The sequence below is a fragment of the Hippocampus comes genome, unplaced genomic scaffold (assembly GCF_001891065.2).
Source record: "Hippocampus comes isolate QL1 unplaced genomic scaffold, H_comes_QL1_v1.1 scaffold176, whole genome shotgun sequence".
Classification (NCBI taxonomy): domain Eukaryota; kingdom Metazoa; phylum Chordata; class Actinopteri; order Syngnathiformes; family Syngnathidae; genus Hippocampus; species Hippocampus comes.
Window position 1 is genome coordinate 764,727 of NW_017805826.1, and position 21,469 is coordinate 786,195.

The window sequence follows — 21,469 nt, forward strand, 5'->3', positions numbered from 1 at the left end:
GGTGCTGCTGCTGCCGCTGTGTCTGGAAGAGCGGGTGTCATCCAGGGCGCACATCCAGACAAAGAGAAGAAAAGTAAAGCGAGAGCAACACTAACGTCTCCGTTTCTTTTCTTTCAACAGCACCAGAAATGTCCTTTCAATTAGTTTGTTCAGTCATTTTAGAGATAAGTATGTTGTTTCTCATCTTGGTGGTGTAATTTACCAAATGCAATACAAACAGTATTAGTTTGAAGTGTAAACAAATCCAAAACGCGTTTAACACGCATGGCCGTCTGGAACATCCGTGGAAACCTTACGTTTTTTTCCGGAATGAACACAAGACTTAATTCTAAGACGTGGGAACACTAACTTACTTCTAAACGCGTCTTAACACAGCATTTATGCCGTAATGGCAACCTATTAGATAATAAATACGACGACAGTAGAAGTACGGGTAAACCTCTTGGCAGCAGAGTATCTTTGGTGGCAGTGAAACAGGGAGCGAGTCGATGGGAAAGCTTCCAGTGATTTGGAGAAAGTGAAATCTCGACAGCCAATCACGGTAAAGAAAAGAAGGAAACGTATTTGAGTTACAGGCCTCGGGGCAAATTGGGATCTGCTCAGAAATTTTGTAGAACCCGCCTACATTTCTTTTGCTCTTCGGGAAGTGTGACGTAAAAAATGGGACGGGGTTCTACATCTGGTCCAGCTGCAGCGGTTCTTTGAATATGTCAATTTATCTGACATCATTAGATTTATAATAAGAATAAACAACGTAAATGGTCGCTTTAAATAACGTGTGCACATAAATTAAAAGAAATATATACAAAAGAACACGTAATTGGATACAAACGTCCATTATTGGAGTATTTTTTTCCTGGACTGTTTTGAAAATTTTACCTGCATATCGTTTTAATTCCGTTATTTTAATATTGTATATATGTACGGCACGGTGGACGACTGGTTAGCACATCCGCCTCACAGTCATGGGTTCGATTCCGGCCTTCCTGCGTGGTGTTTGCATGTTCTTTCTGTGCCTGCGTGGGTTTTTTCTGGTTTCCTCCCACATTCCAAAAACGCATGGTAGGTTAACTGATCACTCTAAATTGCTCTAAGGTGTTACTAAGAGTGCGAATGGTTATTTGTCTATGTGTGCCCGATTGTGTGGTGAACACTGCCAACTGCCAGAAGTCAGCTGGGATAGACTCCAACAGGCCTGCAACCCTAGTCAGGATAAAGCGGTTCAGAAAGTTGGATGGATGTCAATCATCGGGACCATATACACCTTGGCTGTGCATTTTATTTCTTGGAGTTGGCTGACAACACCACCTAATGGTAACTGTCATATACTCTACCAAGGGTTTGAAAACAAACATTTTCTGACTTTGAATGCACTTTAAATATTTCATTGAGATTAAGATGAGTCTAGCGTGGGTGTTTTTTTTCTGACTGCATTCATTTTCTTTCTCAAAAATAGTAAGACTATTTTTTTTTTTGGTCTGATGTCTTTTGTAACTATTCATTATTTCCGCTAGAGGGCAGCGCGTGCAAAAGAATGGGTGCTGTCAGGTCAAGTTTGACACCTGTGATCAGTTGACAAATAAAACAAAAAGACTATGGTAATGAGCTTGTTTTTATTTTGTGGGGTATTACAAAAGACCACAATGCAACAGTGTAGTCAGTGGGCTATCAATGAATCATGTGTAATGCAGGTAGATGTCAGGTGATTGTTCATTGTGTCCATGTACTGTATATGGTTGTTTATTTGTACATACATGCCCAGTGATTGTCAGGTGACCAGTCCAGGGTGTACCTCTGCCCCTCGCTGAATGTTAGCTAGAGTTAGCCCCAATGAGAATAAATGTAACAGAAAATGATGGATGGATAACTTCAAAATGTTTTTCTCTCACAAAGGACCTTTTCAGGAATCACATTTGAGGCTCTACCCTATGCATAGTATAAAAGCACATTTGAAAGTTCCCATTCATCCATAGCAGCTGTGGAAGGTTTATTTTTTTTAATTTCTAAAAAAAAAAAAAAAAATCCCACAAAGTTTTGCTTACAACATCAATTATGTGAGTAGTTTATATTGTTGCAAAGCTCCTAATATAGTCAGTAGTTGTACAAGGGGCATGTTACAGGAAGTGTTTTTGGATGTTGGGAGCCCGCTGGACGAGATAACTTAAGATAGAAACCCAGCTTACTCCTCGACTGTGCCTACTGTCATTCATATTGTTCTGCTTTTGCTGAGCCAGCAGGCACACACACAAGACCTACTGTGCAATGTAAATTCCCATAGTGGTACAGTTTGGAGTTTATCCAAAATGTTCTGGAAAACCGTAACTGACACTGTGCTAAGGAAAACTGTGGCCTGACAATATGAGGAAAGAAAATTAAAACATAAGGAAGCAGCTAACAAGCTAACAGAAGCAATACAGCAGATGTCAAAATAAATAGCAGAGCACACCGTCTTCAAAAAGTGAGCCATTTTATTTTATACATCCATACATCAATTCTCTGATCCACTTATCCTCATGAGGGTCGCGGGCATGCTGGAGCCTATCCCAGTCATCTTCCAGCAGAAGGCAAGGTACACTCTGAACTGGTTGCCAGCCAATCGCAGGGCACACACAGACAACTTCATTTTAGTTTTAATGTACAGGGGATCACTTCTCTTTACACTTGCATGACAGTTAAGAATGTCAACCTGTTACTTCGCATGTACTGGCAACAGTTTGATCATTATGTACCGGTACATTCAATTACTTTATCTATCACCAAAATTTATTGCCCGTTAATCTACTGGTCTACGGTCTGGGTAGATAGCTGGTGGCTAAATAGCCCATTAGAAAGCTAACATCCATCCATTTTCAACACTATTTTTCCAGTTGAGCAGGGGCGTCAAACTCATTTTGCTCTGGGGCCCGAATACAATCTTAATCTGATCTCAATTGCACAGAACTAACAATAAGACCACTTTATTCTTTGTAACCTAAGAACTAAAAATAAAAACCTCTCACAGCCCAGCTCACTAGCAAAGTGAGCTGTCAACTGAAGTTTCCTTTGGAAAAAAAATGAACAATTTCTCAGAGGGTGATGAATGACTTTTGGTACAGGAGTAAACACAATTGACAGGCTAATAAAGGATTATTAGCCATATGATTTTTTTTGGGTTCTGAATTGCTTCTCACCTACAGTGGAAAAGAGAATGGAAGGAAGCTGTCAGGACATGAGGAAGTGCTGGACACTTGATATACTCGCACTCGTTGGAGTCAAGCCTTAAGTGGACTCAACATTAATGGAACAGAACGGGCACCTTGCTTTAAAAGCTTTCGAATCAATGAACATTTGCACATACTGAGCCACTTTCATCACGCTTCCCGGAAGCAACGACAGGACACGCTTTATGTCATTTTATTCCAGTTTCATTCCCCATTTATGTACATCCAAAGACGACAACTGATGATTTTTTTTCTACACTCACACTAAATTCCAGCTGTCAGTGTCCCCTCCAGACTCTCTACATTTAAATAAGATACACATCTATTTACACATGTATAGATTAGATCCTGTTTCCAGTGAGTTAATAATAATAATAATAAAAACACGATGAATATTAGCTGCAATTTTTGTCACTCACCAAGGCTCTGATGGTGTCAGCTTCAAAAGGAACATTCATTATGATTTTTGCGTCCACACAGTTGCTCCGCAACACAACTCGAAATTAATTACATTGAATGCTTGTGTTAATATGAAAAACAACGCACTTTCTGTACAAATGCAGGAAGGTGGACGTTAGTTGTCTAATGGAGTCAATGAAGCTTATCCGGGCATTTTTCTTGTGTGGACCAATGGAAATGTCAACACACAAGAGAAATGTCTAGACAAGAGAGGCAGAATGTCAAACGCTCGTCACACAGACATAGAATGAGCACGCACGCACACAGGTACATTCAAAAGTACCGGTATTCATAGTCTGGGTAAATTTGAAGTTGAATGGATCTCTTAATTGTGGAAATGATACACAACAAAAAAAGTGGCAAAGCACGAAAGAGTTGTGTTTTATATTCCAATATTCAACATTTTATGTGGGGCTTTTTTTGCAATTTGAAAATGTGTCGTATATCGATGTTTGTGAAGACAGTTTTGCACCATTTGAAAGGATCCTGGCAACGTTTAGCATAATCTCAAACGTGTGAAAATGAGTCATGTTTCATTGTGCAAACTATACATTTAAAATCAGTGTATTGAGCAAAAGTGTGATAGTAAGGGTTATTTTTGTCAAAAATATGCACACTTACGTTCTTGTGTCATCGCCATATAATAATAATGCACTTGAACTCCAAAGGGGGCAGTTATGATATTTTTGGCGATATTTTTACACTGTCAGTTTACGACACAGAGACATTTCCTTGCTGCTTAATAAGGCAGAGATGACACACGCACGCACGCACACACACACACACACACACACTAAAAGAAGGAGTAATGCTGCTCACTTACATTACAAGGCAGAGCGAGTATAACATGAAACGTGATTGGTCGTTTTTTTTTCTCTCCCAAAATGGGACAATTGGGAAGCCTCCTGCCATCCTTTGGCTTGTTCTTAAAGCGGCATCGTGAAGTCAACCTCCGCCATAAATGTGTTTTCATTTACTCGTGCACAGTTAAGGCCTGCTGCCTGATCATTTCACTTGGAGGGTGATGAGGATGAGGAAGAGAGTGGTGCACAACCTTCATCCTGTGTGACGGCGTGGCAAGGGAAAGTGCATTTATCGTGAGATGTCATTCACTACAATCATTTCGGTTGTGTTCTCGTCACAAACACCAGGCAGTTCAAAAACACCACTGAATGTCATCACGGTCACCGAGAGGGGACGCCGGGACTTTGAATTTGCACAGTTGCTGACCTCCCCCGTAGTGACATTTCAGTCCACAATGAAGTGTACAAAGGTGACCGGGAAGGCTCCTCGTCTCATCGGATCTCCTTCAATGTGGCCCAGCTGGAAAAGAGGCCACAAGGCGAACATGAGCACAAAACACTACTCTCCACATGAGGGCAACCATTTTATGTTTAGACCAAATTTTAACTAGAATTACGACAGCACACACCTATTGGAGCTAAATAGTTCATTTCTTATGCATATGACTCCATTTTGTTGTCAATATTCATGATTAGATGCAGTAGAACCTCCAAAGTTTGGAATTCAAACAAATTTCAGAAGAATAAAATACGGGAAAAAAACAAGAAATAATTTAGTGTCTTGATCGAAAGAAATACCACGGCCAGTGAGATTGCTTTTAAAATTTGACTTGTGTGGTGAGGACTCAGCTATCCTGTATGGAGTGTGCATGTTTTCCCAATCCATGAGTGGATTTTCCCACAGGACTACACCTTCCCTCTGCCCCCACGCTCCCCAAATGAACGTTAATGCGGCTGAATGGTTGTTTGTTTATGTGCCCTGCGATTGGCTGGCGTACCACTGCATATCCGCTTCCTGCTGGAAGTCGGCTGGAATAGACAAACAAGAAATGAGCACGATGGAAAATGGAATGCTCATGCGAATATATTTAATTCAGCAATACCTAAAAGACCCCACTATCCTCATTACATGTCTGGCAAGCCTCTGAAACATAAGTAGTTTGACTTTATTTTAGTTGTACTATACAGGAGTTTATTTCTTGTTGTTGCACTTGTGTGACAGATGATAATTACGCAAAACATAATGTGTGTCGATGATAAATTTAGTTGGACCCTGAAATAGATTCTTGTCATTCGAGCAGTACCTCGTCTCACACGTTAGGTGTTTTTCAAAATGTGAGCCAAGGTTTTGTCAAGTGAAACCTTAAACAAAGGTGTATTTATATCAACCACTGCCGCTTGCCTTAGAAAAGTCTGTTAGCTTAACACTAACAATGCAAAATGTTGTTATTGGGTTAACAAAGAGCATCTGTCGGAGTGTTATAGGTATGGGATATTTGAACACACATGGTGCAGCAACTCATGTAGACAGACAATACAATACAATAGTAACTTGTGACTTTGTTTGTATCTGTACTGTATGTCTGGTCACACCAGAAGTAGCACAGTGTGGCGTTGCATCATATTAACAGAATTTTCTTTCATTTCATTGATTAAGTATGATTTCAGAGTTAAAAATGTAGTCACAGATGCTCTCATACATCTCGTACTTGTACATCATAACACCTCTGTATTTCCGATGGGAAAAACAGTTTGAACTGTACAAGTAGCATACTGAAACTGATTAAGTTCCATTTTAGAGGTTTCAGCGGACTTGAACATTTCTTTGTCATGTCATCAAAAATATTTGCAACTTTCTCTATACATAATTTAAAACTTTTTCTCTCGCTTGGCCGATGGCTTCCCTTCAGTAACTTTCATGGAAATTGGGCACAAAAAGATTCAGCTTCTAAAGCGCGCACACACACACACACACACACACACACACACACACACACACACACACACACACACACACACACACACACACACACACACACAGCTACGCACTACAAGAAAGGGCTTGCTGGAAGGGTTTTGGGTGAAATGATGCCTATTGTTTAAGGTACAGTGTGTACAATTTAGTGCCATCTAGTGTTGAACCAATAGAATGTAATGCCATAAGCTCAAAGTGATGCATTTTGAAGCACGCACGGTACGGCAAGACCACAACTGTGCAAGACTTCCACCAAATTCTTCAGCAGAGGTGCAAGCAAAATGTCATCATAAAAAAATTCTAGTATTCCCTCAAGTGACGGAGTAAGCGCATTGCATTTGATACATATGCAGTAGTCATCATGTTGAGGAACTACGTTCGCTAAGTTTTTCTCCTTCGGGTATCCGTAGCAGAGAGATGGCGATGAAACATGGCGGCCTCGTGTAGGGGAGTAATTACGATTACTTCACCTGCAATTTTTTGCACATTATTGAAATGAATAGTGAGTTTTTGAAATCGTGAACATGGAAAAATAAACACATTTTTACACACTGTCCCTTTAATGACCGTATTTTTCGGACTATAAGTTGCACTTATTTTCATAGTTTGGCAGGTCCTGCGATTTATACTCAGGTGCGACTTGTATATATTCCAATCAGAGCTCGGACTGACACCCAAAAGCCCCATTTTGATTTGCTGGTTGAGGGAATGCACCAAAACTATTTGCCAACCGCCAAACAAAAGCAGAAGAAGAAATAGACGAAGAAGCGGAAGAAGAATAGGTAGTCGTCATGGCAACTAATGTGTGGCATAACACCAGTTTACCGTGTAGCTTCCGCCACAACATAAACGTACTACATACAGTATTTACAGCATTAAAAGGCACAATGATTGACCAGGATGCATTTTTTGGACTCGTGCTACTTATACTCCAAAACGACTTAAGTCTGAAAAATACGGTATGCTTTTCATATTGGTTGATGACAAGGAGATTCATTACTTCACAGGACACAAGACGGCTATTTGACTAAGATGCGGACAACAAGATTGTCCGATCATTACCTTGACAATGAAGACAACATTGAAAAGCTCCATTTAGTCATTTCTACACCTGAAAATGACAAAGCTAGAACATGTTTGTGCACTGGCAAAGAAAATACAGCAGCACGAACAACACTCAATGCTCAGAGAGGATGTTGGAGACCTTAAGGGGGGGGGACAGTGAGGACGGCCAAATTCAAAGGCTGCAGCTGGTGGTTCACTTTCGCACAAGGGGCTCCACAGAGGAAGCGAGAGTGGGGGTAAAGTGGGGGTGAGGAGGGGGATTTTGTGTGCGCTTGTGTGAGACACGGTTCAAGATGAGCTCAGAGCTTTTTGCGAACGCTACCATGGTTACCGTGGAACTGAGACCAGGGATCGTTTTGAGGGTGCATGACAATTACCGTATTTTCACAAATTGCGGCCTCGATTCTAATAGATGCCGAGAATGAATTAGTCACTGGTTGCATTAGTCACTTGAATAAATGAATACCTCAATCAAATAGACGCCTCCCCGTTTCCCATTAGGAAAATAGAATATAGATGGGAAGTATTGATAAATGCTATTGTTCACACACAGACAATTTAATTGCTGAGACCATTTGAACGCTGTTACTAACCCAACTAATAGCACCCAAAAAAAAAAACCTGTCTCTCGAATTAATAAACGTTTGAAGACAGTGCACATTGTTTTAAAAAGTAATGTGGAGATGCTATCTTTAACACCGATTACATTCTAGTAAATTGACAGATGGTCACTCCGCAAGGTTGTGTGCATCCATGTTTACGTTCTGCACAGTTAATTGTATTTATTATTATTTTTTTTTAATTCTAAAAATACGGTTACCTCACACCTAACAGACATTCCAAGAATAATAATTAAAAAAAGAAGCATTCACAATAAAATGAAAAACAAATGGAAATGCTGGACACGCACGCACGCACGACAACAGTTTTGATCATTTACACACAAAGATGTCATCTTCAAAAACTCACTTGGTCACAGAGTGACCTGTTTTCAAAAATGTGTCTACAGTATTCAGGCTAGATTTACACTACATGCTTAATAAGACACATTTGCAATTATTTTTTTTGATACAATTGGTATATGCATTGTTGCATGTTGCTGGTACTGAAAGACACAAACATCCATATACACACACATTGGGATACTGACCCACCACTCCTGGTCCTCCTCCCCATCCACCACAATGACCTCGCCCTCCGAGAAGGTTAGTTCATCTGGGTTGTCTGCCATACAGTTGTACATGGCCTTCACTCGCTTCGGCCTGTGCTTCTGATGATACAGTAGAACATAGTGGGACAATTCGACAAAGTAGTTAACAAGACAAGGACAAAAAAAAAAAAAAGGATTAACTCACAGTGTAGGCCTTCCGAGAGTGGTGGGCTGAAGGCAGAGCGTGACCTATGGAGCTCTGGGGGCATCCTGGCACTTCCTTAGCTGGACCGGGAAGAGGAAATGATATCGCAAATAAAACAAGGGTTGCACGCTTCCACAGCAAAAACTATCAAGTCACCGGATGGAGAAAAAACTGACATGTAGCCTTTTAACCGTCCCCCTGCCCACGCAAGGCTTCCTTTTTTTTTGGTGTTTGTTTTCATCAGTTTACTCACTTGGGCGCTCAATAGATGCTGTCCGATTTAGTGGTGTTCGGTTGAAACTTTTATCATTCCTGGAAAACAGAAGGAAAACAAGTGATTCACTGACGGAATGCAGAACAGGATGTGGAATGGCTACTCGGCCAAAGGTCATCTTGTTATACTTGACTATGGACAGACACTTCATTAGATACACCTGCAATACGAGAGCTGCCAATCCAGACAACTAACTCACTAACCAATCATGTAACATTCATAGGAATCCCGCCGTTCTTAATTCAGTTAACTACCGTGACTAGCGGAATCAACAAACCAAAAAAATACCCAATATTTACGAAAACACACAGTACATGCAGTTACTATATTTTCAGTCCTGCTCACTACCTAAACTAGTACTGGACTGACCTAACACAACCAACTAACAGCAACATTTTAGGCCAGTGTTATTTTTACACAATCCTACCTACCATAAATTACCGAACTACTGAAACTACCGTATTGCAATAACTGACAATAGTTTCTTGATTTTATTTTTGGCATAAACTTGTAAACTTCCCATACTATTTGTAAATATCTAATCAATCGGAGATTTGTGAAAACGTGTGAAAAAAAACTACCAAACCTACTTTAACCTAACACCAAAGTAAATGCATACACAGTAGGATTGTTCATCTGAAACTCACCCTGCCGGTGACTTTTGTTGACTGCTTCTCGATCCAGCAGGTCCTTGCCCCGACTTGGATTGTGAACTAAGTGAGTCGATCTTTCCTGCAGGAGAAGGACCCAAACCTGTGGCATATCGTGATACCGCCTTTATTTCGCATATCCTTTCATCCTTCATTCAATTATATTTACTTTATACATATATACGTATAATATAACTTGCATCATGCTTACCGGCTGTAGAGGTAAGCCGAATAGGCGGAGCAGGGGGGTGCATGTTGGGGGGATCCGAAGATGATCTTTGCCGACCAACCAGTTCTAAGGAAGCGGGCTTCCAGCCGCTGGACGACGAGGGCTGACTCGTCCCGCCGAGGCCTGCCAACTGGACTGTGAATGAGGAAGAAGAGGAGGCTCGTCAAAAGAAGGAAGGGAAAATCAGATTACCCGTGAGTGAAATTGAGAGGGACATTAATAGGGGGAGAGGGAAGGTGAGTAATGGTGCGGCTGGGAGACGAGGTGCTCCTTGGCGCAGCTCCAAACGACCACTAACGTTATTAAAGTGGATCTTTGATGGGCATGTCACAATGCGGTTGGCCAGTGGAGCTACACTATGTTTTTTTTTTTCTTCCGTAGCACGTATGCAATCAAAGAGCCTTTTCTTTAAGAAATTAAATTGGTTTGCTGCAGAAGTTATAGAGCTTCCAAATGCAGACATGATGTCAGTTGTTTTTAACATGGGCAAAAAGCATTACAGTGAACCCATTTTATCACGAGAGCAATTTGCAATACGGAAAGAGCATAGTATTTTTTTTCTGGCTTTACTCTTCCCACACACTTGAAATACATTTAAATTTATATGTACGTTTTTTTAACACGTGTACATGAACATGAAAAATTGTAGCGTAAGCTTAAAACATACAGAAAATACCGTATGTAACGTTTTAGTGGTGGGGCCTGGTGGGGTGGCATGACATCAACAAGTCTGCATGTGAGTGTCTGCGTGAGAGCTGTGGCTGACAGTAACTACTTCCTGAGTGTGCTTATTGTATTCACTCTCTTCACCCAGCATGCAATAAATGGCTGAAGGGTGTTTATTAATAAAATATAACGGGGAACATTGTACCCAGGTTCCTCGGCGGAAGTGGTGGGGCAGAGGTGGTGGCGGGCAGTCCGTGCTGCGGAGGGTTGTTGTTGACGATGGTGCCGTAGGTCTCGTTGTTGACCAAATTTGGCAGATAGGAGCGCTGCTTGTCCTTGGTGTCGCGGCCATGCAAGTGGGAGTTGGTGCTCGGTGTGTAACAGCTGACCGGACGCTCTTCTCTGCGGTGGGGGCTGGGCTGTAGCGCACAGAGGAAGATGGAAGTCTCAATTCAGTGCGAAACAGACATGTGCGCCATGTCTTACTGTGTCTCCAAACCCACTGGAAATACTCTCACCTTCTCATCGAGATCCTCATCACTCTCATCCAAGTCTTCATGCTGCAGGCACCATTCATACTCCACATGGACGTGCGCGTTGAATTTCCCTGCCAACGCTTGGTTCAACTGAGCACACAGATGTAAAAACTGAGCATGCATGTTGCAAGTCACCTGTGAGCACCTGTGGTCAAAAGCAGTGAGCTCACCAGCTCTTCACACTGGAGGTGTTTGAGCCTACGAGCAATGTCCAGCGGCGTCTCCCCGGCCTCGTTAGCTGAAAGGGGAGACCGAAGAAATGCAGGGTCAGTAATGGAGCAAACATTCGACCCGCTTTCCTTCCCCTCACTGACACAAAACGTTTCCCACACTGAGCCCTCTGCCTCTCTGTGGACATTATCAGTGTGTTTTGTTGACGACAGGCCACAGCAGAGGAAAGATTAGTGTTGTGAGAAAGAGTCGTTATGGAGCCGAACCTCTTGGGAACTAAACCTTACAGATGTGTGTTTGTGTGAGAGAAAATCAGCATGTGTAACCATGATGTCCATATACAGCCTTCTCATTTGTCCATTTTTGTTCAACTGAAGAACACTGGAGATGATAGATGCAGATAACAATGCACACATGCAAATATACCACGTAACCTATATGTTGGTAAAAAAAAGGCTCACTGGACATTTCATTTGGTAACATTAAACTCAACACGAGTCGTATCAGAAACTGCACTGCCATTGTATGGAATTTTTTCTTTTTTTAACCAAAAGAAATCTCCCACTCTCAGAGTGTTGCAGTGCAGTTCTCCACTACTGTACAACTCCGATCATTTTAACAAGTCACCGGATGGAGAAAAAACTGACATGTAGCCTTTTAACCGTCCCCCTGCCCACGCAAGGCTTCCTTTTTTTTTGGTGTTTGTTTTCATCAGTTTACTCACTTGGGCGCTCAATAGATGCTGTCCGATTTAGTGGTGTTCGGTTGAAACTTTTATCATTCCTGGAAAACAGAAGGAAAACAAGTGATTCACTGACGGAATGCAGAACAGGATGTGGAATGGCTACTCGGCCAAAGGTCATCTTGTTATACTTGACTATGGACAGACACTTCATTAGATACACCTGCAATACGAGAGCTGCCAATCCAGACAACTAACTCACTAACCAATCATGTAACATTCATAGGAATCCCGCCGTTCTTAATTCAGTTAACTACCGTGACTAGCGGAATCAACAAACCAAAAAAATACCCAATATTTACGAAAACACACAGTACATGCAGTTACTATATTTTCAGTCCTGCTCACTACCTAAACTAGTACTGGACTGACCTAACACAACCAACTAACAGCAACATTTTAGGCCAGTGTTATTTTTACACAATCCTACCTACCATAAATTACCGAACTACTGAAACTACCGTATTGCAATAACTGACAATAGTTTCTTGATTTTATTTTTGGCATAAACTTGTAAACTTCCCATACTATTTGTAAATATCTAATCAATCGGAGATTTGTGAAAACGTGTGAAAAAAAACTACCAAACCTACTTTAACCTAACACCAAAGTAAATGCATACACAGTAGGATTGTTCATCTGAAACTCACCCTGCCGGTGACTTTTGTTGACTGCTTCTCGATCCAGCAGGTCCTTGCCCCGACTTGGATTGTGAACTAAGTGAGTCGATCTTTCCTGCAGGAGAAGGACCCAAACCTGTGGCATATCGTGATACCGCCTTTATTTCGCATATCCTTTCATCCTTCATTCAATTATATTTACTTTATACATATATACGTATAATATAACTTGCATCATTCTTACCGGCTGTAGAGGTAAGCCGAATAGGCGGAGCAGGGGGGTGCATGTTGGGGGGATCCGAAGATGATCTTTGCCGACCAACCAGTTCTAAGGAAGCGGGCTTCCAGCCGCTGGACGACGAGGGCTGACTCGTCCCGCCGAGGCCTGCCAACTGGACTGTGAATGAGGAAGAAGAGGAGGCTCGTCAAAAGAAGGAAGGGAAAATCAGATTACCCGTGAGTGAAATTGAGAGGGACATTAATAGGGGGAGAGGGAAGGTGAGTAATGGTGCGGCTGGGAGACGAGGTGCTCCTTGGCGCAGCTCCAAACGACCACTAACGTTATTAAAGTGGATCTTTGATGGGCATGTCACAATGCGGTTGGCCAGTGGAGCTACACTATGTTTTTTTTTTTCTTCCGTAGCACGTATGCAATCAAAGAGCCTTTTCTTTAAGAAATTAAATTGGTTTGCTGCAGAAGTTATAGAGCTTCCAAATGCAGACATGATGTCAGTTGTTTTTAACATGGGCAAAAAGCATTACAGTGAACCCATTTTATCACGAGAGCAATTTGCAATACGGAAAGAGCATAGTATTTTTTTTCTGGCTTTACTCTTCCCACACACTTGAAATACATTTAAATTTATATGTACGTTTTTTTAACACGTGTACATGAACATGAAAAATTGTAGCGTAAGCTTAAAACATACAGAAAATACCGTATGTAACGTTTTAGTGGTGGGGCCTGGTGGGGTGGCATGACATCAACAAGTCTGCATGTGAGTGTCTGCGTGAGAGCTGTGGCTGACAGTAACTACTTCCTGAGTGTGCTTATTGTATTCACTCTCTTCACCCAGCATGCAATAAATGGCTGAAGGGTGTTTATTAATAAAATATAACGGGGAACATTGTACCCAGGTTCCTCGGCGGAAGTGGTGGGGCAGAGGTGGTGGCGGGCAGTCCGTGCTGCGGAGGGTTGTTGTTGACGATGGTGCCGTAGGTCTCGTTGTTGACCAAATTTGGCAGATAGGAGCGCTGCTTGTCCTTGGTGTCGCGGCCATGCAAGTGGGAGTTGGTGCTCGGTGTGTAACAGCTGACCGGACGCTCTTCTCTGCGGTGGGGGCTGGGCTGTAGCGCACAGAGGAAGATGGAAGTCTCAATTCAGTGCGAAACAGGCATGTGCGCCATGTCTTACTGTGTCTCCAAACCCACTGGAAATACTCTCACCTTCTCATCGAGATCCTCATCACTCTCATCCAAGTCTTCATGCTGCAGGCACCATTCATACTCCACATGGACGTGCGCGTTGAATTTCCCTGCCAACGCTTGGTTCAACTGAGCACACAGATGTAAAAACTGAGCATGCATGTTGCAAGTCACCTGTGAGCACCTGTGGTCAAAAGCAGTGAGCTCACCAGCTCTTCACACTGGAGGTGTTTGAGCCTACGAGCGATGTCCAGCGGCGTCTCCCCAGCCTCGTTAGCTGAAAGGGGAGACCGGAGCAATGCAGGGTCAGTAATGGAGCAAACATTCGACCCGCTTTCCTTCCCCTCACTGACACAAAACGTTTCCCACACTGAGCCCTCTGCCTCTCTGTGGACATTATCAGTGTGTTTTGTTGACGACAGGCCACAGCAGAGGAAAGATTAGTGTTGTGAGAAAGAGTCGTTATGGAGCCGAACCTCTTGGGAACTAAACCTTACAGATGTGTGTTTGTGTGAGAGAAAATCAGCATGTGTAACCATGATGTCCATATACAGCCTTCTCATTTGTCCATTTTTGTTCAACTGAAGAACACTGGAGATGATAGATGCAGATAACAATGCACACATGCAAATATACCACGTAACCTATATGTTGGTAAAAAAAAGGCTCACTGGACATTTCATTTGGTAACATTAAACTCAACACGAGTCGTATCAGAAACTGCACTGCCATTGTATGGAATTTTTTCTTTTTTTAACCAAAAGAAATCTCCCACTCTCAGAGTGTTGCAGTGCAGTTCTCCACTACTGTACAACTCCGATCATTTTAAATGAATACTTACCGAGTGTAAATAAAAACCAAAAGAAGAAGACCTCCTTGCTTACCGATGTCTATGGAGGCTTTCCCCCGTAACAGCAGCTTCAGACACTCACTGTTGTCAGTCAGACAGCAGTAGTGCAGCGCCGTGCTGCCTTTAGCCGTCTGCTTATCCAAATTTAAACTGCAAACAGATATAGCAAAGAGATGAATAAAAGCAGTTGTTCTGATGAAGTAAAATACTACGTTTTGTACCCATAATCAGGTTTAGAGGCATCCGCCCTCCAGCTAATGTCAACATTAGACAGGCAGCACCTTTTAAATGTCACTTGGATAAATGGACCATTGTAACATATCGCCGTTTAATAGGCTCGCCAAATGAGCCGTCTGCTCAGTGATTTTCACCGGTGTAGTTTTTGTTCACCTGTTCTGGGTGAGGAAGTCGATGATGTGAAGAGAGGTCCTGTCCACCAGCCTGACAGCCAGATGGAGGGCGGTCTCTCCTTGCTCCTAAGGGACACAATAGATTAGCATTATTTGACCTTTCTGTTTGGACAACGCAACAGAGCGAGACATAAATCAACAACCAAAAGAGATCATGTTACAAAATCATTCGGAAAGGATGAAGGAATGCCACAACATTCCATAAATGTACAGTGTTTCCCTGCTATATCGCAGTGCACCTACTGTGGCCCTGCTGCAACCCAAATAGTTTTTGGTATATCCCATTGAGTAAGTTTGGAATGTAATCCCTGCAATAAACGCAGGTTTACTGTCTTATATTTGGGAAGACAGAATTTCTGACACAGCTCGCCTATACCTGATGTTGTGCCAATGAGTGCAAATGGGGGTACTGACATGTCCATTGGCTAGCGGTATGGGTTCCATCAGGTCCACTCCCTCAGAGTAGACCTGAATGAGGGAGATAATGTCACGAGCTTTGACGGCATCGCACAGCGTGTGGAGCCGCGAAGCCGAGTCGGGACATTTCTTCCTGGCGAAGCGCTTCTCGGTGTACTTGGCGACGATGAAGTCTTTCCTCGCCTGCCTGATGGGAGATGCCGAGTGTCAGCTCATCAGCGGTGTCATTCACGCGTGTAACGATGGCGGCGACGAGTAGGGAGGAGAGCACTTACATGTCACTGGCGGGGTTGGGTTTCACTGCTTTTTCAGCACTTAAACCTGCCTCCATGATTTCATTGAAGCCTGCATTCCCCACATTCTTGGCCAGCTGCGGAACGCGCATGTGGAGCAGTGAGGCACCGCATTGAACAGCACAGCATTGATTCAACATTTAAATCAGGGAGTGGCAGACAGCCTCAACAGTACCCTGCGTTTTACAACATGGGGTCATTTTATCTGGCGCACAGCCACAGGTGGTGAGTCAAAGTCAAACAATTTGTAAACCCTCCAAAACATGCAAGCTATTCAAAGTATGGCGACCTCTTCTGCCGCTTTCATGCTGCCCCAATTTTCCAGAATTATGGATGCGAAAGTTGGAGGAGCACAGGGAGATGAGAAATACGAACAGTAGCCTACCAAGAGCTCGGAGGTGCTAAGTACATCCAGAGTGAGTGACTGGATCCTGGAGTAATGGACTCCCAGCTCCCGGTGGATGCCGGAACATTCAATACACGTGAGGATGCCCAAGTTGGTGGAGAGCCACGTCGGGTCTGGAAAAAGAACAAGAAAATTGCATATTGGACTGCAGATATTGCATTTCCTCAAAAAGTGTCTGTACTATCGATAACATGGCACAAGTAGTTCAAAAAGACACCTCCATTTCACCATCAGGAAGAGTGGTAACATAATTAATTAATCAATGAACGTATATGGAAATTAATTGTACAAATATTTCATATCACTATTCAGAATAAATGAGTCCATTATTTCACAGGATAAATGAATGAAAATTAATTAAAAAATGAATGAATGCATTTGAACTAATCAAGCTCAAAAACTATACGTGCAACAAATATAATAGCGCTTTTGATAATGTAAAGAGACCATATGTAATCCTCAAGGCATATTTTGCTTACACCTGTTTCAATCTTATTTTTTAAAATGGACAATATATGTACAAATCGAGGCCTCCCACCATCAACCATTTGTGGAATAATCCTCTTTCACCTGCGTGCCCAGTAAATTAGCACATCAGAGGCATAATAGTCGGATTTATTCATCCAATGGTGATGTCAGTGCTAGAACAACAATTGCTTTCGACACAAAGAGGCGTGGAAGGTGTGTCGCGAGTGTGAAACTGTGACATGTCCTTGAAAAAGTTTAACAGCTGCCAAACGTCTTTTTAGTCCAAACTGGCTTTATATGACTGCTGAAGGACACATGGTCAAATTTACTGTGGGGATTTAAATACAAATCCCTTCAAAATGATAAACCATATTATATGCTGTGTGGCGGCACGGTGGACAACTGGATTGATTTTTTTTCCTGTCAATCATATTCCATTGTCATCACTTACTGGGCGCTCCACAATCGCAGCACACGTCATTCCCCGTCATCCTCTTCACTTCGGCCAGGATGGCCTTGGTCAATTCCTGCACGATGTTGTTCTCGCCGACATGCTGGTCGCCTTTGAAGGCCTGGTTCAGCGCCTCCTCCTTGCTGTTCTGGAGCACTGAGATCCAACTGCAGGGAGGAGGAGGAGAGAAGACACACACAGGAAGGGATGAGGAGGAAGAGAAAGTAGGTGAGAATGAACAAAGGGTGAAGTGAAAGTGGGGTAAATAGTCTCTGTGTGAACTGGAAAATTGTTCAAGTGGGTAAACAGGAGGAACTTGAGTGAAGACTCTCTTTAGGAAAAAGACCAAATGGGCTCTTACATTTGGCAGTCCTGGTCATCTTCGGCCTGAAAGTGATACGTTCTGTCATCTGAAAGAAAATTAAGCAGAGAATTCATCATTGAGTTGCTTTGGCAAGATTTTAAAATGGAAATCAAAATTGTTAAGACCTTGGATGATGTTCTCGTTCGGAAAGCTTAAGGATCGATTTATGTTACTGTACATTGTATAGGCTTTGTTATTATGGCAAAGAAATCTTGAAATCTTAATAGATTTTTACACCGAAAAGACTTATTGGTAGAGACATTTTTCACCAACAACAAAACTAATCCTGATAACATTATAACTTTAGTCCGGAAATATATCAGAATTGAATGATTTTCTGGATGAGCACCGAATTACAGCCGCATCTCAATAAATTAGAATATTGTGAAGAAATTGTTTATTTCAGTAGTTCAATTCAAAAAGTGAAACTCAAAGATTCTCCCCACAAGAAGTCAAATCGTTCATGATTTTGTCATTTTGATGGATACAGCCTACAGCTAGCAAAAACCACCACATTTCACCATCGGAAAGAATTCCATTCATCCATCAAAGTAAAAAGAAGGGCTGGTCTTACGAGATATGAGGTCAAAGCTCTTCTTCTCGTCGGGATTGTGCTTCACCTGACAGGTGAGCAGATTGAGTTTGGCCGGCGGTCTGTTCGCCTGCAGGACGGACAAAAGAAGGTGATGTGGAGTTGACAACATTGGATATATTAGCAGGCAATGGGGATGAAATCAATCCATTTCAGTTGAAAAAAAACTTCATCATAAGCGACTCATAACGCATTAATGTTGTTTGTTGATACAGTGGTGGTTTTCTTACGGTGCTGTGCGGGATGGTGAGGTATCCGTTCTTTGCTGTGCATTTCCTCTTCTGCCATACTTTCCTCAAACTGCAGCACAAGTTCATCAGCAGAGGCACGGAGGCATAGATAAGACACATTCCATTGGACAGTTTGTACAAATGCATGTTAGGCATTTTTATACCAAGACAAACTACAACCGCATTTGGTTACATTAATATTTCTCTAAAAGCGTCACAAAAAACGGCGGATGAATCAAGTATCTATCTACAGTGGACAAAAAAAAAAAAATTACTACTTTTTTTTGTTTGTTTTAAAAACCTACCCATCACTTCTCTTGTAAAGATAGCCGCTGCGCTCGGTGCCGTGCTCTTTGTTGCCTTGCGGCTGATGTAAACTGTAGGTGGTGCTCTGCCGCACCTGGGATTCCTGGAAAAACACACACCAAGGAAATATTGTAGCGGGAGCTTTTATCCATCAATAATCAATATCAACATTGACAGGTGATTGATATCACTGTAGTAAGGGCCTACTCCAAAATAAAGCAAGGAGTACTGTATGGTAACTGGAAACTTCTCCAGGCCAGTGATGAAACTAATACCATTGTATCGATATTGATATCTTAACAGCAGACGTGCACATAGCCAACAGGATCACATTTCTCCCCTCGCCCCCAAACAGTACCCTGCGTTTTACAACATGGGGTCATTTTATCTGGCGCACAGCCACAGGTGGTGAGTCAAAGTCAAACAATTTGTAAACCCTCCAAAACATGCAAGCTATTCAAAGTATGGCGACCTCTTCTGCCGCTTTCATGCTGCCCCAATTTTCCAGAATTATGGATGCGAAAGCTGGAGGAGCACAGGGAGATGAGAAATACGAACAGTAGCCTACCAAGAGCTCGGAGGTGCTAAGTACATCCAGAGTGAGTGACTGGATCCTGGAGTAATGGACTCCCAGCTCCCGGTGGATGCCGGAACATTCAATACACGTGAGGATGCCCAAGTTGGTGGAGAGCCACGTCGGGTCTGGAAAAAGAACAAGAAAATTGCATGTTGGACTGCAGATATTGCATTTCCTCAAAAAGTGTCTGTACTGTCGATAACATGGCACAAGTAGCTCAAAAAGACACCTCGATTTCACCATCAGGAAGAGTGATAACATAATTAATTAATCAATGAACGTATATGGAAATTAATTGTACAAATATTTCATATCACTATTCAGAATAAATGAGTCCATTATTTCACAGGATAAATGAATGAAAATTAATTTAAAAATGAATGAATGCATTTGAACTAATCAAGCTCAAAAACTATACGTGCAACAAATATAATAGCGCTTTTGATAATGTAAAGAGACCATATGTAGTCCTCAAGGCATATTTTGCTTACACCTGTTTCAATCTTATTTTTTAAAATGGACAATATATGTACAAATCGAGGCCTCCCACCATCAACCATTTGTGGAATAATCCTCTTTCACCTGCGTGCCCAGTAAATTAGCACATCAGAGGCATAATAGTCGGATTTATTCATCCAATGGTGATGTCAGTGCTAGAACAACAATTGCTTTCGACACAAAGAGCCGTGGAAGGTGTGTCGCGAGTGTGAAACTGTGACATGTCCTTGAAAAAGTTTAACAGCTGCCAAACGTCTTTTTAGTCCAAACTGGCTTTATATGACTGCTGAAGGACACATGGTCAAATTTACTGTGGGGATTTAAATACAAATCCCTTCAAAATGATAAACCATATTATATGCTGTGTGGCGGCACGGTGGACAACTGGATTGATTTTTTTTCCTGTCAATCATATTCCATTGTCATCACTTACTGGGCGCTCCACAATCGCAGCACACGTCATTCCCCGTCATCCTCTTCACTTCGGCCAGGATGGCCTTGGTCAATTCCTGCACGATGTTGTTCTCGCCGACATGCTGGTCGCCTTTGAAGGCCTGGTTCAGCGCCTCCTCCTTGCTGTTCTGGAGCACTGAGATCCAACTGCAGGGAGGAGGAGGAGAGAAGACACACACAGGAAGGGATGAGGAGGAAGAGAAAGTAGGTGAGAATGAACAAAGGGTGAAGTGAAAGTGGGGTAAATAGTCTCTGTGTGAACTGGAAAATTGTTCAAGTGGGTAAACAGGAGGAACTTGAGTGAAGACTCTCTTTAGGAAAAAGACCAAATGGGCTCTTACATTTGGCAGTCCTGGTCATCTTCGGCCTGAAAGTGATACGTTCTGTCATCTGAAAGAAAATTAAGCAGAGAATTAATTCATCATTGAGTTGATTTGGCAACATTTTAAAATGGAAATCAAAATTGTTAAGACCTTGGATGATGTTCTCGTTCGGAAAGCTTAAGGATTGATTTATGTTACTGTACATTGTATAGGCTTGATTATAAGGCCAAAGAAATCTTGAAATCTTAATAGATTTTTACACCGAAAAGACTTATTGGTAGAGACATTTTTCACCAACAACAAAACTAATCCTGATAACATTATAACTTTAGTCCGGAAATATATCAGAATTGAATGATTTTCTGGATGAGCACCGAATTACAGCCGCATCTCAATAAATTAGAATATTGTGAAGAAATTGTTTATTTCAGTAGTTCAATTCAAAAAGTGAAACTCAAAGATTCTCCCCACAAGAAGTCAAATTGTTCATGATTTTGTCATTTTGATGGATACAGCCTACAGCTAGCAAAAACCACCACATTGCACCATCTGAAAGAATTCCATTCATCCATCAAAGTAAAAAGAAGGGCTGGTCTTACGAGATATGAGGTCAAAGCTCTTCTTCTCATCGGGATTGTGCTTCACCTGACAGGTGAGCAAA

The 21,469-nt window shown here is 42.1% G+C and overlaps 1 protein-coding gene across 1 annotated transcript in view; it reads right to left on the reverse strand.

The window, feature by feature from the left end:
- Positions 1-3,377: 3,377 nt before the first annotated feature.
- asap2a (ArfGAP with SH3 domain, ankyrin repeat and PH domain 2a) overlaps positions 3,378-21,469 on the reverse strand; it is a 51,701-nt gene continuing 33,609 nt past the window's right edge. Inside the window, exons 11-28 of the mRNA XM_019887203.1 lie at positions 18,652-18,721; positions 18,404-18,491; positions 17,827-17,875; positions 17,466-17,632; positions 16,526-16,659; positions 16,123-16,217; positions 15,845-16,034; positions 15,411-15,496; positions 15,055-15,170; positions 14,380-14,447; positions 14,192-14,299; positions 13,879-14,092; positions 12,990-13,142; positions 12,776-12,881; positions 12,108-12,166; positions 8,858-8,937; positions 8,653-8,772; positions 3,378-4,982 (exon numbers count right to left, since the gene is read on the reverse strand). Coding sequence (XP_019742762.1) covers positions 4,908-4,982; positions 8,653-8,772; positions 8,858-8,937; positions 12,108-12,166; positions 12,776-12,881; positions 12,990-13,142; positions 13,879-14,092; positions 14,192-14,299; positions 14,380-14,447; positions 15,055-15,170; positions 15,411-15,496; positions 15,845-16,034; positions 16,123-16,217; positions 16,526-16,659; positions 17,466-17,632; positions 17,827-17,875; positions 18,404-18,491; positions 18,652-18,721 — 1,978 coding nt within the window. The 3' untranslated portion in view covers positions 3,378-4,907. The remainder of the gene's footprint in view (positions 4,983-8,652; positions 8,773-8,857; positions 8,938-12,107; positions 12,167-12,775; positions 12,882-12,989; positions 13,143-13,878; positions 14,093-14,191; positions 14,300-14,379; positions 14,448-15,054; positions 15,171-15,410; positions 15,497-15,844; positions 16,035-16,122; positions 16,218-16,525; positions 16,660-17,465; positions 17,633-17,826; positions 17,876-18,403; positions 18,492-18,651; positions 18,722-21,469) is intronic.